At 42.1% G+C, this 18,356-nt stretch overlaps 1 protein-coding gene across 1 annotated transcript; it reads left to right on the top strand.

The window, feature by feature from the left end:
• Positions 1-718: 718 nt before the first annotated feature.
• Positions 719-17,600, top strand: LOC135071313 (radial spoke head protein 3 homolog B). The gene is made up of 8 exons (XM_063965106.1): positions 719-1,539; positions 2,096-2,186; positions 6,009-6,164; positions 6,898-7,026; positions 7,469-7,835; positions 8,972-9,058; positions 9,326-9,457; positions 17,443-17,600. The coding sequence occupies exons 1-8, from the start codon at positions 719-721 to the stop codon at positions 17,454-17,456; spliced, it is 1,797 nt and encodes a 598-aa protein (XP_063821176.1). The 3' UTR covers positions 17,457-17,600.
• Positions 17,601-18,356: the final 756 nt, after the last annotated feature.

Raw genomic sequence — 18,356 nt, 5'->3', positions numbered from 1 at the left:
ACTTTGCAGGCGGGGTCAAGAGGGTTACCCATACAAGCACCTTTACATTCTTGATGCTCATCTTGGTATTAAGAAACGTATTCAGCAATGGGATCTGACTTATAAAGGACTTAGAAAAAAATCGGAATCTGAAAGCTTTGAAAATGATGTCTCTGAATTTTCTTACATGAATCATCAAAGCATGTACTAATGGAACCGTGACAGTTAACGGTCAGTATGTCAGTGAAGTGACACAGCGGTGATAGCAGGCGTCACGCTCAGACGCGCACGTGTCGGTTCCCGCGCCTCTTCCGCAACGCGTCATTACACAAGACGTGATTGATAAAGTTATATTTTTTTTAAATAGGATAGGTTACATTTTTCACAAATTAAAAATTATAATGACCATTCCAGTTTCGCGTTACATAATTTCGGCGTTGAACTTTTACTATTTTTTTTAATTACTAATATCATAAAATCGCTTCCCCAGTTCTGTAATGTTTACCCCAGTTACGACCACGTGGGCGCTTGCGCGATTATATATGCGGCAGCGGCGACGCCGGGGCGAGAGGTAACGACGGCTGACCACCGGCCGCGCCGCCCAGTGCTTGCCGCCCGCCCGCCGCGCTCACTCCGGGCACACCGCGCCGGCTCGCGCCGCGACTCGCGCGACACCCAGATCCGATAAATTGACAGTTTCAAATCAAAACAATACCGGAGCACCATGTGATGTGACACGATGCCAGCTGCGGATATCTCGACGGAGGACTCCAGCGCGTTCACCGTCATCAACCATGAGGAGCCGAAGCGAGGCGCCGAGCGCGACGTGACCCTCGCCGAGCGAGCGCTGCCGCGCAACGTGAACGTGGTGCAGCCGCTGCCGCGCGCCGAGCCCGCGCCCGCCATGGGCGCGCCGCACGGGCCGCACTCCATCCTCGACCCCAAGTTCTCGCGAGCGCTCGACTTCAAGCTGCGCCGGCTCAAGGAGAAGGAGATCCTGCAGGCGAATCTGCGTAGACCCACTAAATTTCGCCCGACCAAGAACGGTCTTCTCGCGGCCTCCAACCCCAACATCAGCACGAAGGAGCAGGTTTCCCCCGGGAAAATGGTCAGTCGATCGAACCCGCGTATCGACGTCATCCCGCCCGATAGCGACAAGAAAATATCGCCAAAAATGGACAAATCCCCTTCACCCGGACGAAAGAGTCGCACGCGCAAGATATCAGGGTCGAACGACGGCGAGAAGCCTCGCTTCATCACTACCGTTAAGACGGGGCAGTTCCTGCTGCCCCCGCCCGAGGTGGCCAGCCTCCTGGGGCTTCAGACGCTGTACCCGCCACAGGAGCGGGAGAAGATCGTGTACTCGTACGCCAGCAAACCCAAAGCTGTTCCGATGCGGGCGAAGCGGTCAGTCCCCGACAAGCAGGAAGGTGCTCCCGGCGGCACGGGCGGCGGCGACGGCGGCCGGCGGCGCGCCGGGGACGTGTTCGGCGGCGTGCGCGCGCTCGTGGCCGGCGTGGTCGGCATGCGCCACCTGCTGGAGCAGGCCGACACGTATGAGTATGTCTCACCAGCTCATTCCTCGCACAGTCGTAATAAAGCTGCATTCATGTTTTCAGTCTACAGCGATCGATTTCAAATGGATACAAAAACACCCGTATGCAATATCATCGACATTATCGCTGTGTTGACGTCGAGCTTATCGGCCTGGTTTATTGACTACCGTTATGATTATTTTCCCCGTACTTTGAAAATGAATATGTTTCTATCTATTTGTCGAAATGAACCTTAACGCACGATGACGATGACTCTCGTATCTGTCAATTTAATAATGTCCACCTTTTGAGTATTGATGTATTGGGGTCAGCCGACCGCTGCCCGCGGCGCCCCACTTCCCAGCGGTCGATCTCCTCGGTCGAGGTCGCTACCACCAATTTCCCTTCGCTGTCTTCCCTTATCTTATCTCTGATGTGATTCAATAAATTCCTTGTAGTTAAAGAGGTTGGTCACGGCAACTGTATGGAAAAGAATTAAAGAATGTAAGATGAGATATCGTTGTAATGGACAGTGCCGGTAGCGCTGCTGAGATGTGGAGCTGACGTTGAGTTTGTTGCAGCGGCAGCGTGGCGACGACGCAGTACTCCAACGTGATGCACGACAAGCGCGTGGTGCGCGGGAGCACCTTCGGCGCGCACCCGCATGCCGCCGTGAGTAACGACGCAAACTCTTTTTTATTCAATCATATTCTATAGCCTATGTTTATCAGATATAATGTAGAATGGTTTTATTCTATTACCCGTAGACCCACTGTAGTTCAGTGGGTCTACAGGGAAAAAAAATTACCTGTGGGCCCACCAGTGGGTCTTAGCGGTGCAATATTTTTTCAAATCGGTACAGTACTTTCAGAGCGTATTCAATACAAATAAACAATAAAATCTTCCCTCTTTATAAAAGTGTACATATTTGGTATTAGACTCCTACATAATTTTCATTCTAAATGTCGTATTCCAAAATGACAATAATTGATAATATAGTTTTTTTATTAATTAGTATAGTCTGTAAATTATCAGCAAATCCATAAATGAATTTTATTTAATTATGCCCTTACACACATGTATAAGCAAACTAGCGGCCGCCCGCGACTTCGTACGCGTGGATCCTGTTTTACCCCCTTTTCCCGAATTTTCTTTGCTATAAACCTCACGGAGCCCGAGACCTTTCCAACGAATGCAAAACCGTGGAAATCGGTTCGTGCGTTCTGGAGTTATAGCGTCAGGGAGGAAAACCCGACTTATTTTTATATAGTAGATAAAGGGTATACGAGTATAAATAAATCTCCAGTAATGAGCTACGTTCTATTTTATAAACTGTTAGGGTGCAACACAGGGGGTGTACTACCTGTAGTGGTTTTTCAGGCGTAATATAAAATGTTTATGACATCGCGGCGGCGAGTGTCGCGCGGTCGCCGCACCCGCATACATTACGGTGCTTTGCGACCATCTACCGGCTGCAACTCACATACACTCACATTCTATGACTCAGTGGTTGGGTATCAAGTTCATAAAATATGTTAAGTTACGATAAGGAATGCCGTTAGCAATATTTTTAAATGTTCTAAGTTGACTGTAACGACTTAGTTCTTGTTCATTGAAAATAGAAAATATTTATCTGATCTCAAACATTTTTTTTACCGTATTTTCTGCTAGCCTACCGTAAGTGCTGACAGTTGCTACGAAACACCTAAAATAAATAATCAGTCATTAGCTACTGCAATGACTAAACTTATATTTTAGGAAAATATAAGGAAAAATTCCATTATTACGGAATTTAATAATGGAATTTTTCCTTATATTTATTACTAGCTGACCCGGCGAACTTTGTTCCGCCTTAATGGCAATAAATAAGCAGACTTTTTTTTAATTTCGAACGGGATAAAAAGTATCCTATGTCCTTCTCCTGGCTCTAAACTACCTCCCTGACAATTTTCAGCTAAATCGGTTCAGCCGTTCTTGAGTTATAAGTGGTGTAACTAACACGACTTTCTTTTATATATATACTAGCTGACCCGGCGAACTTTGTTCCGCCTTAATGGCAATAAATAACGGGATAAAAAGTATCCTATGTCCTTCTCCTGGCTCTAAACTACCTCCCTGACAATTTTCAGCTAAATCAGTTCAGCCGTTCTTGAGTTATAACTGGAGTAACTAACACGACTTTCTTTTATATAATAGATAGATTACGGTGAAATCAAAACAAGCTCGTTACTAAATCTAAAATACCCGCCACCAGTTCCAGCGACATTACGAGCATTAGACCGTTCCACAGCGCCCCTCCTTGTTTGTACGCAGCTACTTTCAATGGTCTAATGAAATTCTAATTCTGAACCCTATCAAAACTTTTATTAAAACAGTAGATCTTATTGTTATCATCTAATATTACGAACATATAGATTGTAATATTTCATAAACCTCTACTAAGTACTGGAGTCTACTAGAACTTTTGAGAGCAACCATCCTCCATCCTCAAATTATCCCCCTGCTAAATTTTTATATGTTCATCAATCATTGTGATAAGTTTATAAGATTGGATTATTAGTTTAGTAGGTATAGTTAAGAAAAAGAAATCAATTAAGTTTTTAACATTCAATGGGAGACTTTAGACTTTTAGAAGACTTTTGAAACATGGTGGTGGTAAGTGATTGCACCCTAACCAACATTCCTTCGTCATGAATTGTAATCAATATACCCCCCACAGTGATCCCATTGTCACAAGGTACAACGCCAGACGCTTTGTCATATTTGTGTCGAATGTTTTCAATTGACTTTGTATGCGGTAACACCATGCCCCAGTGATTTGTATAGACGTAATAAAAATAGCATGGACCAAGGTTTCTAGCGAATCAATGTTTAAAGTTTTGTGCAGAGTTTTATTTTTAAGTAGGTATATTACTTTAAAAAGAATTGTTTACGACTAGTTAATTATTTAAATTGTATCAGTAATAAAAGACCTCACAACAAATTGATCCACATTCCCATTTTAGCGTTTGCTGAAATGTTCTGAACCGTATTAATAAAGTGCTAAAGTAGAAGTTAAAACTATCGTAAACAATGAGTCGGCCGCATGCAATTTGTGCATTTTACATTAGCGTTACTTTGGACTGAAATTAGAAACTATTTACGTCCATAATTTATTACTGAATCCCCGTCTGAATTAGTAAGTAGGTATTTGTCTCCAATTAGTAAAGTTTTTTGTTCTAAATGTATGTAAATACATTTCATGCGGAAAACGAAACGCGCTAGGAAAACTTATTGAACTCTTCTTTAACGTTATATTTATACAATGCTTCAATATTCTTACAATTGGTATTTGGTACACACAATGACTGTCGTGGAACCTATGAACATTTATGCAAACACTAAGTAGCCCTATACAGTATAGAGCTTAGCAGTATAGGCTATACTGCTAAGCATTACGATCACTATAAATGTTCACATTTCTTGATACGGTGTCGGCGCTGCGCAAACGAAAGGCGCCTATTATCGCCCCTCGGCCGGGTGGACACGCGACCACCGTTCGTCTATCGAGCCGCACGGGTGTGTTTAACACCTTATTCACAGATACATACATAAGCTCTACAATAGCTGTGCGCCATACAACGTATGCTCTACATGAAGAAGCGAATTAGCGAGTAGAATTTGGGAATTAAGGTCGATATCAGAAATATGGATTGAGCGCATAATGACCATAAACGCTGGATTTCAAAGGATTACCATCTTCTTCATCTTTTAATTAAAATGTTAACTTATTTTGTTTGGACGACTTACATACGAGTTAATTTAAATTATTTTATACATTATTCATTTGAATAAGTCGTAGCGTATCGCTGCTACGACTTAAACTGCTACGAGCCGAGACGTAGCATTCGTAGCGTATTCTGGGTGACACAAGGAAACGGAAATGTCTATTCAATTAAACTAGTTAGAATTCTGTCTATACGTCAAATGAAGCATTATGAAATGTTATCTTATAAATAAGTCGAAAACAAAGTCGGGTTTGTTCGAACACTATAACTCGAGAACGGCTGGACCGTTTTTCAAGGTTTTTAATTTATTGTATTCGTTGCGGGATAAATAACCATTAAACATATTAAAAAATCTTAAAAAAATTAATGAAAAAAGTCGTTACATGGGTTTTGTAATTTTTGTTAAATACTTTAATGATTGCATTTTGATACCTATTGAAATACTATGCAAATGGGCCTTTATATTCGGCTCGAAAATAAACAAGTCTTAAGAAAATTTTGGAGATGCCTGCCTAATGCCTAAGGCGGTTATCACACTGCGCCGAGCTCCGAGATTTAATCATTGTATGCAAGTACCTCAGCTTGTATAGAAAACACGCGCGGCACTTCACACTGACGACGCGTCCGCGCGCGGGTTTTTTTATCTAAATCGGCGGAGCGCGGCGCAGTGTAATAACCGCCTTATAGTTCCAGTGCGGTAAGTAAGCGGCGCGTGGCGGTGTTGCAGGGCGACGGCGGCGAGAGCGCGGCGGCGCGCGCGGCGCGCACCCGGCGGCGGGCGCTGGCGCGGCGCGCGGCGGCGGCGCGGCTGCGGCCCGGCACGCCGCCGCCCGCGCCCGGCCGCCGCCACCACCCCATCCAGACCGAGTACTACCTCGAGGAGGTCAGCTGGCTCACTTCATCACCCATCACCCATCACCGACTACGGCACTTCACCAAAAAACCCTGGAACGTTCGCCTCTTTATGCTTTAAACCCGGACGAACTCAACACTCCACCGAAACAGCGGAGTGGAGATGTGCTCTAAACCAGCGGTTCCCGAATGGTGGTCCGCGGAACCCTGGGGTTCCGTGGAAAGGCCGCAAGGGTTCCGTAAAAAATATTATCACTCGTTTCGTGACCGACGTTGTTCGCTCGCACCGACTTGTTTACGCACAAGGGAGGGGCAGGGCGTGCGGGCGGAGTAGTACGGGGGTTCCGCTAGGAAAAGTATAATCAATTAGGGTTCCTTGGCAAAAAAAAATTGGGAAACCCTGCTCTAAACAACCAATAGAATTTCATTATTCACACATCTGGTCTCCACTCAGCTGTCCATTATAATGAGCGGAGATGTATCATATTCGTGTACCTCTTTGAGGAACAGAGATGTGAGCTAATCTCGCAAGCTAACGACGACGCGCACGGAGAGGAGCGATGGAGACGAAACGAGTTCTCGTCAGTCAGCACATTATCTTCACTACAGTCTGGCCACTACGCATCTCCCCACAGCTTCGGTGGATACACCCTAGCTGAAAGACATGTCCCTCGTCTCCGCTTAGGATATCTTTATAATTGGTGTAGTCGTAAGTTGCAGTTTGCAAGTAGCAGGTAGTCAGCTGAGGCGCGGTGTGCTTGCAGCTGTTCGACAAGGGCGCGGAGATGGAGGTGGGCGTGCAGACGGACCTGTTCGCGGACCGGCCCGCCACACCCGTCTACGTGCCCGCCAAGACCGGCGCCGACGCGCACACGCAGATCTACCCTGGAGATGTAACTATTGCTTCATTTGCTTCCTTAGTTCACTGACAAGTAGCTCACTTGTCTAATTCAATCATTTAAATTCAATGAGGGTTATCGTTTTAGCGCTCACCAGTTTGCGCCACTGTAGAGTAAGGTCCTGTCACTTGCTAGTAGCGAAGACAGTGGCACCATCTGGTGAGTGCTAAAGTGGTAGGAGGACTATCGCATTTGCACTCATCAAGATGGCCACTGTAGAAGTGTAGAGTAAGGTCCTGTCAATCGCCAGGGGTGCCAACTGTTAAGTATAAAAACGATAGCCCTCATTACAAATTATTTAAAGTGATACCAACATTACCAACGTATATTTTATGTATATAAAATCTGTATTGCACTGGCTCTTTAGTCTTCGCAGACTCTTTTTTTGTAACGTTCAAGTTGGGATGCAGCCTGTAACGCGTGTGCACCCTTGCAGCTGTTCGACTTCGACCTGGAGGTGCAGCCGATCCTGGAGGTGCTGGTGGGCAAGACGGCGGAGCAGGCGCTGGCCGAGGTGGCGCAGGAGGAGGAGCTGGCGGCGCTGCGCGAGCACCAGCGGCGCTACGCCGAGCTGCGCGACGCCGAGCGGGCCGAGCGCGCGCGCCTCGCCGCCCACGACCTGCGCCTGCACCGGGAGAAGGAGCGGCGCGTGGCCGAGGCGCGCGTGGCGCAGCTGGCGGCCACGGAGGCGCGCGAGCGCGCGGCCGCCGCCGTGCTGGTGCAGGGCTACGTGGCCGAGCTGCTGCCCGCCGTGCTGGCCGGCCTGCGCGACCAGGGCTACCTCGTCGAGCGCATCGAGAGAGGTCAGGTCGTGTTAAAGCATTATTAACATTTTCGTTTGTGGAAAACGAATTGCATTTTATTTTTTATTTTTTTATGCATAACAAGGCAGGTATTTGACCACAATCGCACCTGATGTTAAGTGGGATGCAGTCTACGATGGTACATATCTGCCCTGTAAGTGCTTATTCACTCTCGCCTTGAAGAGGCCCGGAGGCATTTAAAATAAAAGGAGAAATTAAAAGTTAAACTTTAAAAAATCTGTAGACTTTCATGGAAAATAGGTTATAGTTTCGCCAGATTCCAAATTCTACTGATAGATGAATGTACGATGTATTCACAATAGGTTACTCGAATGAAAATTAGTTAACATCAAAATCTGAAACTTTCGATTAAGTATCTGGCGTAACTATTTAAAATAATTGACCAACCAACTGTCCAGTCATTGCATACTTGATAGCATAAATTATAGACAAAGGGCGCGCCTTCAAGGATGCATCGATTAACTAGTGGGGCGCAGCATGCTGGGCCTCGTTATGTACAGCAACGCCAAATAGTTCGTGACACCCAAGTGACCAATAACTTTTTAAAAAAAATAAAACCGACTTCAAATGCGTGAACACAAATAATACCTATTCAACAAAAAAATAATCGTTCAAATTGGTTCATAATCGGCGGAGATATTGCGTATAAAAAAGTTCATCCCCAATTTTCCACACTTGGGGGTGAAATATTTTCTTCAAATTCGCATGAAACCACCCTTTTGATAATACCTATTCAACAAAAAAATAATCGTTCAAATTGGTTTATAATCGGCGGAGATATTGCGTATAAAAAAGTTCATCCCCAATTTTCCACCCTTGGGGGTTGTTTTTTTTATTATTAAATTTAAATGGGACCACCCTTGAGGTATTACCTATACGCCGAAAAAAGATTTGTTCAAATCGGTTCATAATTGGCGGAGTTATCGCGTAACAAACATAGAAAAAAAAAACATACGGGTCGAATTGAGAACCTCCTCCTTTTTTTGAAGTCGGTTGAAAAGTTGTGACCAAGACGTGTTGCGAACTTCTTGGCTACTTTGGATGTCACGAACTATTTGAAGGTTAGTCAATATTGTCGTCTATAGCAGTTACAGGAACGATCACTTCACTTACAGGGGTGGATGAGGAGTTCATGCCGTGGCTAGTGCGCGAGGTGTCACAAGAGATCGAGTCTATCATCACGAGCAGGGACGTAATCACAGGTACACCTCAATAAACACTTACTCAATCATTAATCATTTTGTAATATTCCGGTATTAAGTGACCCAAATATTTTGTGGAGACAGCGTAACTGTCTTGTGTTAAAAACGGCTAAGCTAAAACTGCAAAGTAGTAAAAAAATTGATTGCGATTAAAACTGAAACTTTTTTTCGGGTTATTTTCCGACCTAACCCCACGCACCTGAAAAGGGGACGGCTGGACTAGAAACGATCAGTGAGTTGCAACTGACCCGCTGTTGTCGTGCGCAGAGATCGTGCGCGACGTGGTGGAGGCGCGCGCCGAGCTGTTCCGCGGCTGCGGCGAGCGCGAGCGCGAGCGCGCCGAGCCCGAGCAGAGCGCCACGCCGCCCTCCGAGCCCGACCCCGAGCAGGAGCCCGAAGGTACGCCCTCCGAGCCTCAACCAGGCCTGTTCATCTCCGCGAGTTTACATCGAAAACAAAACACGCACGATGGCCCACCTACAGCATACTATTCGACAAGGCCTCACATACGAGCGAACATTGACTCACGCACGCGTATTCTTTTGTATGATGGAAGAAAATAAAGAAAATGGTGTACTAAATACTATGCAGTATTTAACTGCCTAAATAATAATAACAATACAGAATGTACTTTTTTAAGTTGCCTCAAGACACTGAGAGGTAAATAAGTAGTTAATATTATTCATGATAATTCATGCTAAATCATGTATTTCCTCCGCCATTTTCCGCAGTTTGGCACCACACGTCACATCATTTTACCGAAGTCAGCCCTATAGCTTCGGCGCAGTGCCGATTACTGACGTTTGTCAACAAAATGGTGCTTGACTCTTGAGACAGGCTAAATTACACCATATTGTTAATGACATTGAGCATACATTTGTTTAAATACCTTCGCGAAGTAAAACTTCTGTACGAAGTACTTAATATTATTCTGTGCCTCAACTAACTCACCAACACTAGGGATGGCCAGCTCGTCAATTTCAAGCTACGAAGTTTACGAATCGAATACATAATTTTAACATTTTACAAAAGTTCTTAACCAATAATACAATGTATATTGCATTGGCATAAACCACTGAGGTTCGTCTGCAATGCCTAGATACGTAGAATTACATTTGTTAAGATGTTCGAATAACTTCCGGGAAAACCTTAAAAACAGCCTTTTTCTTTTTCCATACAAACCTAAAATGTAAAGATAATTTAAACCTTATTGCTATTCAATAAAATTAATATTAAATTACAAGCACTTACTGTTGTCTAAGCAATGTAGGTGACATTCCAAATATTTTTGACAGAACGAAGTCTGTCGGGTCCGCTAGTTTATAATAAAATGTGATTTTTGTCAAATCATCAAACTGTAGGTCTGGTTGTGTGGTCTGTGGTCTAGGTGCATTGTGTCCTGGAAGAATAGTAATACATACTGTATGTCCATCTTCGTCGCATCAGCTGCTGCGCGCGTCCGCAGCACATGTCGCCCTCTCGCCCTCCGCCGAATGTTTTCGTTGCGAATCGATTCGCGCCACCTCACCACGTGCCGCGACACCACCGCGCACCGACCATCCGCTACGCCGCGATGAATGCTGTCATTACGCCACAATGCCATTCCTATTAAACATTATAAATCCTAAAATCAACCTTGTACCTATTCCACAAAGTATAAATTCATACATAGGGATGTGCCCGGCACCTGACTCGTGAGCCGGACGATATGCAACTCTCCGGCCGGGTCATAGGGGCGGGTATGGCGGCCGCACCTGCCTCGCGCTAATCCGGGGGATCGCATTATGCGCGCGAGTCGCGGTCGCGAACAATTAAGATTGATACGGTGTGATGACATTATAATATGGTTTTGATGCGGGGCGCGGTTGTATGCGTTAGTTAAGAGTTTTATATTGATGCAGTAATAATTTAAACGGCGAGTCCATGTCGAGAGCGCACGTGCGAGTCCGCCAAATTAAGCCGCTATACGGACTATTGTACGCTAATGTGTCTCGACGTTTGGCGACAATCATACTTTAGAGTAGGTGCTTAAAATAACATTTTGAAGTACCTACCTTTTTAAAAAATAGAATATTTGTTATTTGTAAAGCCCTCGTGGTACCTACTAAGCTTAAGGGTTACCTTCTTTTTTTATGGGGAATTATTAACCGGGCAAATAGATAACATAATTATGGATGACAGTTAATGAGATATTTTAATACAAAACCGAGCGGTGTTAAATTTATACACTGGTCATCATAAAAATCGACCCACCCGCGACAAGCACTTTCAAACGTATGCATCTCCACTTCCCACCAATATTACTATACTATATTACCATTTAAAAGCCAAGTTCTAAACTTCATTTCATTAAAGGAAAGGTTTTTACCCCAAAAATGTGTCTGTAGAAGAATTCAGAGTCACTTCTTCAAAAAATAGGTAGTTACGCTTGGGTCCATATTCGGTTGCATAAAAAATATTGTCATAATTTAAGAGTGCATAAAGTTTTTTGGCATACTCATCATTTCGCATAACGTTCATACAGAATAATTCATAAGGCATATTTTTTTTGCCATAACTACTTTTATTATAATAATATTTTAGTATATATTTTTTCTGTATACTCGTTTTTTTAATAACGATTTCTAGGCATAACATTTATTGGCATCTAAACCAATGCCATAAATATTATCATTCATAATATACAAAATACCATAATTTTAACAAATATGAAATATAAAAATGTTATAAGTTAACAAATATAAATAGACAAGCAAGCATGCAAACAAGCATGCAAGCAAGCAGCAAGCATGCAATCAAACAGCAAGCATGCAAGCAAGCTGCAAGGAAGCATGTAAGCATGCATGCAAGCAAGGATGCAAACAAGCAAGCCTGCAAGCAAGCAGCAAGCAAGCAGCAAGCAAGCAGCAAGCAAGCAGCAAGCAAGCAGCAAGCAAGCAGCAAGCAAGCAGCAAGCAAGCAGCAAGCAAGCAGCAAGCAAGCAGCAAGCAAGCAGCAAGCAAGCAGCAAGCAAGCAGCAAGCAAGCATGCAAGCAAGCATGCAAGCAAGCAGCAAGCAGCAAGCACGCAAGCATGCAAGCAAGCAGCAAGCAAGCATGCAAGCAAGCAGCAAGGAAGCATGCATGCAAGCATGCAAGCAAGCAAGCATGCAAGCAAGCATTAGGATTGCCTTATCTCCGGCGCTGCGGGAAGTGCGGTCCTTCCGCTCTGGCGTAACATATACCCGGCATGCCATGCTCGCTTCCGCAGCTTCGGCTTGCTGGTCGCCTTCGGCGACCAGCCTCAGCCGCTCAGCTCGCACGGCTGCCGGATATATGTTACAGCGAGCGAGGACCGCACTCCCTCCGCGCCTCCGGCTTTTAAATTACACTCTAGTATAGGGCAGACTAGTACCACGTGGAAGAGACCACGGCCAGTCGGGATCAACATAATTTCAGACCAGGCAAGCTTAAAATGTTGTAAAAGAAATGTGGACTGTATAATATGTGCGTTATAATAGATAAGAGGGATTCAAGATCAAACAGAATGTAGTTTCACGAGCTTAAGTTTTCTAAGAAACAGGTCAAAAATTAAGAACAAAAATGACAATGATACAGAGAATTTAGTTTTTGCAAATCTATAGGCCGAAAGAGTATAAAGGTGGAAGGAGGATCGTTCGCAACATCACAAATACATAATTATTTACTCTTCAATGTTGGTTGCTCTTATAGACAATATTTATGACTTTAAATGTTATAAATAATTAAATTATGCTTACAGTATTTTATTAAAAACAAACTTTATGTATATAAAAATTATGTTCTTTACATTTATGATTATTTAAATTATGGTATTGAAAATTAGAGAAAGTTATTATTATGCCTAAGAAACCATTATGCATTTAGAAAACTATGCATATCACAGTTTATGCGAAAAAACTTTATGCAAATACTGTTATACCAAACTAAATTATGATGAAAAATGTTATGCGTCTAAGAGGGCACCCGTTACGCTTGAGCCAACTTTTATGGCTATAAAACTGTTAAGTTGGGATTAATCGCTAACCATCTGTTAAAGAGGACACGTGAGATTGATCCCAGAGATGAGCCCAAAGTGACCTCACTTTGGGCTCACCAAAAGACCTATTTTTTCAAGTTTTTCAAGTCACATTTATTGTATATGTTAATCGTTTATTAGGAAATTAAATGTGTTTTTCTTTAAGGATATTTATTAGGCTTTCAAATAACACCAATATTGTTGGGGCACCATGCTTGTGTCAGTAGAAACGAGTTTTCCTGTAAAACGTAGGTGGGCCGATTTTTATGATGACCAATGTATTTGCGAAAAATTTACTAACTGGTAAATTATGAATAACTAAAAAGTAAAAATACGTACTGCTTTGTTGATTTCTCAAAGGCATTCGACTGATTCGACTCAGTAAAGTAGCCAGTACTTTGAGAAACTCTGTTGGCTATGGGAACATCTAAACACCTTGTTCACCTTACTATGAAACTTTATGAAGAAGGAACGGCTTCGGTGAGAACAGATGGCGTGTTGTCGAATAACTTTCATTCAAGTGACGGGGTCCGTCAGGGCTCCATCTTATCACCACTGCTGTTTAACATCTACATAGAGCTCATTATGAGAATAGCACTCTAGGATTGGTCGGATGGAATCGTTGTTGGGGGTCATAAAATCTCAAACTTGCCTAACGGAAACGGAAATATGCCCGGAACGGAAACGGAAGTATTTCAGTGCGCCATAATCAGTATTTTTGAGCTCCTAAACTGGGATTTACCTATATCCGATCGTTTAATGCCATTCTTTTTTAATTATTATTTTGCCGTTTATAAGTGCCAAATAAATATTATACATTTATGTAGTATAGATAAGACTTTAAATTTTCTCGTTTCTCAGTCGTAAAATTTCTCGTTTTTTTCTGTAACAAACTGAATTCTGAAGCCGCTGACAAAAGACGTCCATAGACCGAAGTGGGTGCGGACGTAACGAAATGTAGCGACAGAAGTCGCGGAGGGCCAGCAGGCGCGTGCGCGCTTCTGGTATCGCTTTTATTGACAATTCCTTTACTTTTCTTCACAGTAGGTGGTAGGTACTCTTTAATGACTCTATGATAATTTTTAATGCCGTTCTAATTATCTTAACTTCATTGATTGCTTAGGTTCAGCACATCATAGCATCGAATCACATCCGATTCTACATTAACGAAGTAGGTAACATTTATTCTGACTTCCTATCAGTGAAAGGTATCGTAAACATAATTCGTTTATCGCCACTCGTAATCATACGATTGCCGCAGTGGGTCGAAACAGTGTATAAATAACAATAAACAGATTTACTTCCAGCAAGCATTTCCAATTACGGCGAGAGTGGCACAATGCGTCTGTGATGTGGCGGGCGCACGTGCGCCGCAGATCGCGATAGCGGCCGCCAGTCGCCACCCTCCGCGCATGCAACACAAACTTCTTATTTTGATTTAGAAATTAGTTTTGATTTAGGGATAGAGACATTATTAAACAATATGACTGTGTTTAGTAATTATATGTAGTATTGTATGATATTCAAAGAGCTCACACGTTTGTTTTTGCGATGGAGTAAAGTTCAATGGATTCAATTTGTGCCCGAGTTTGAATCTATTTGAATTTGAATCTCGTGAGTTGCTTAAGAACTAAGCTCAAGAACTGTATTATTTGTTGTAGTGGTTGTAATTTTTAAGTATTGCATGAGTAGATATAGTATAGTGTAGTAATTAGCAGGAAACACAATGAATGCTCGGGCTGGGTGGTGCCATCTTGCTGTAACTTTAATAATCTTCAAAAATCTATTAAATTCCATACAAAAAACACCCAGTTACTACTATGGTAACGGTTGAAGTAGGCTGGTGCAACTGAGCCCGTAAAAACTAAGGACGAGAACTATTGCCGACAAACTGTAATGCAGTTTGGCAAGTGTATCTTCATATTTGATGTGTATCCTTTTGTGAACAATAAATAAAAAAAAAATAAAAAAAAGATTTTAGCATCGTTTTGGAACTGGGGGTGTCGTCACCTAGGAATAATTAGTTCGTATCTGATCTAATCTGGATTTGAAATATGTAAAATACTAAATAAAAACTTTGTATTAAATATAAATGAGCACCAACACCCGGCAGAATCTTAATTAAAGGCACACAATAGTTGCACCCGGTGCGCGGCGCGTCCGCGACGCTAAGCAAATATTTTTGCACTACTCAGAGCACATTAGCGCTGCGGAAACAATAATACAAATCTCATCCCGCGGCTTCCTTCAACAAGTGTATATCACGCGTCTAAATTGCTTGAAGCTTAGGGCTCTGTGTCATAAGGTCTAAATTAGATAAAGCAATTTCACGAATATTCGGCTCGCATATTTTTCTAAACTATCGCCAGAGTCCGAACATTGGCTCGCCGCCCCGACGCGCTCGCGGCCGGTGTTTGTGCAGCTGCAGCCGGCGCACGCGCCGCTTTAGTCATTTTTTTTAGTAATGTAAAGAGCTTAAATGTTACAATTTGGAGCACTTAATGAAAACACAATGCGAGCAGGATTACATTGCAAAGTGGACAAAATATTAGATACGATTATATTTCGATTCACAATAGTTAAAGACGATTGACCTACCCAGAATCTTTGGTATCAAGGTATAAAGATTCTGGTATTACCAGAATATGATTACTTATTCATAATTTCCAAATAAACGTGCCGAATTTCATGTTTTGAATTGTGAAGGGGTCAGAAGTAACTCGAAATGGTTTCTATGTATAATCCTTCTACACACAACTGCTAAATTTGCGAGTTCTTTTTCTTTGATCGTGACAGAAGACGCTGCCGGATGCCTAGATATGCTAAAGGATAAAAAAATACGCGTTGCCTAATCATTTACTTACAAGGTGGTAAACAAATTAGTTTTGTAGGCGAAATGCACATTAAGTATGCTTTGCGGCGCTTTGCTTGTACTATAATATACGAGTAATCGGTGGGCGCCGGTGGTGTGGTTTGGTACCTACTTGTGCCGGCGTCACTGACCGGAAATCTTAAGCTAAGTAATTTTATCTTTTTTATATCTAATTATGGATTTCCGCAAAGTAACACCTGATACTATAATTAGATTAAGTCGCTTTCCGGAAGCTTGACACAGCGTAGGATCGTTACACTTTACATAATTATTAAACATTCGGATGCCTTGTTTTGGATTTGGCATCTACGTCACCTCTCCGCTAAACAAGTGTTGCCGATACAGCATCGGATAGATGCGCGGTAGAATCGCTAAAATGCACGATGTGATACTGCGATCGAACGTAGTCGCTAATTAACGTAATTTAGCATCAATACTGTGGCCCTTATGGCTAAAAAATAAAGCTAAAATACCCTGGATTTTAAACTTTCGCGTTCCATTTCAATTAGCAGTCTGCTTGTGACCACGGCTGCAGCATCGCAGCCGAAACGTCAAGCCGTGAGTACATGTATACAATGTACCTAACTCATTAATAAACGTCGCGTTAAGACACGTGTCTTAGTATATTAAATACCCTGGAGTTATACAAACCAAAGCCCAGAGGTAGAGCATCAGTACCCTTCATCTCACCAGATGGAAAGTGATTATCAGGCCAAAAGGTGGAAGGAAACTTCATGGTCATGAAGTTTAAAAAAGTTACAAAACTAATGACAACTTCTAAACTACGAAAAATCGTTGAACATACAATATGGGGGTGATTCGGGTAGCCCTACTGGTGCTCTACCTCTATCTAGGCTTTGGCTTGACACTACTTTTTGGGACTACCTGTACTTATAGGATAATATTATGAAGGATATCGTCGGGAACACGTTGTATATTTGTATATATTCTGAATATAATTAAAAATAAAGCACAAACTACATTGATTGATGTTTTAAGGCGTCTATTGCAACAGCTCTCTCAAACAATGGCTTCCGCAGAATGACAGCATCATGTCATTCTGCCGCCGCCCGCGATTTCCTTTGACACATTTATCGATAATAAGGTTAATTTATAATCACCAAGTAGGTACTTATTGCGATAAATTTCATACTTTTACGTCAACTTTGGGTAATTATTAATAATGATAGACAATTATTAATAATCGTCAATTAATCACAGTTACGTAACATTTACACCTACACGTGTATTTAGTTGACCGCGTGCCCCTCGCGCGCTCCCTCACTGCAGGCCCGCAACCAAACCCCGACCACACTTGTGCCGCTTTACTTTCGGATTATGCCAGGGATTTGTCAAATAGCTCGATCTAAAACTCACTCAACACAATTTAAATAAGTAAATTAAATTCTAATTATTATTATTTGTAGGTAAGTTAGTTTTAGAATTTTTAATGGATAACATTATTGTGTTGTTACAGAAGCACCCGTATAGCACCACGGCGGCCTGGGAGGTGCAACTGAGTGACAGGACAGCACAGCTGTACCCTATCTGCGTTACCTATGAACACTCAAAGTTTTGGTTCGTCTTTAGGAAAATAACTAAGTACCTAGAGATCGGTAAATATGTTGAAAAAAACAATATTATTTTATGTAGTGATATAATTTATTACAATTATTACACTATATTTAGTCTATACGCTATTTTTCGGAACTAAATAAAATACTAGTTTTCTTTATTCCATTTAATTTCAAGATGTAGGTACTTAAGTATTTTTGTGCTGTTAAAGAAATTTAAGAGCTTTTCATTAAAAAAATTAATTCAGTTCCTAAATACTTCAAAAAAATGTTATCATTAATGACAAACATCTATTACTGCAACTCGACGCTAAAATGGCTATGATAATGTGGTATGGAACGAATAGGTTACTTACCTAATACTATTTTGAAATTTATAAGAATGTATGCAACCTACCTAGCATTTTATACAAATAAATACAGTTGTTTAATAATACTTGCTCAAATAAATGAGAGCGCTACGAGCTACGAGCTACAAACTACGAGTGACCGCACGGGCGTTACGTGAGTGAGTAAAGAATAAAATTCGATTTCTTTACTCGGTGCTCATAGCATGTTATCTACTTGCATTATAGACTTTATTAATAGTCATTATAATTATTATGTAGTGATACTAATCGAAAATATTGTTAATTTTGTAAATTGTGTAGATCTACGATTTTGTTTCGAAAAGTTACGTTACGTTGTTGGTATATTAGTAATAAAATTAAAATAAAATTCTAATCGTATGACGTTGTTTTATTGTATCTTACTAAGAACGTAGATTCTAAAGAATGTCTGTTTTCATTTCTGATAGTGTTACTTTCAACTTTAAAGT

This window comes from Ostrinia nubilalis, chromosome 4 (assembly GCF_963855985.1).
Source record: "Ostrinia nubilalis chromosome 4, ilOstNubi1.1, whole genome shotgun sequence".
Taxonomy (NCBI): Eukaryota; Metazoa; Arthropoda; class Insecta; order Lepidoptera; family Crambidae; genus Ostrinia; species Ostrinia nubilalis.
The sequence above is the reverse complement of the archived record's forward strand: the minus strand, read 5'-3'. Positions and strand labels throughout refer to the sequence as shown.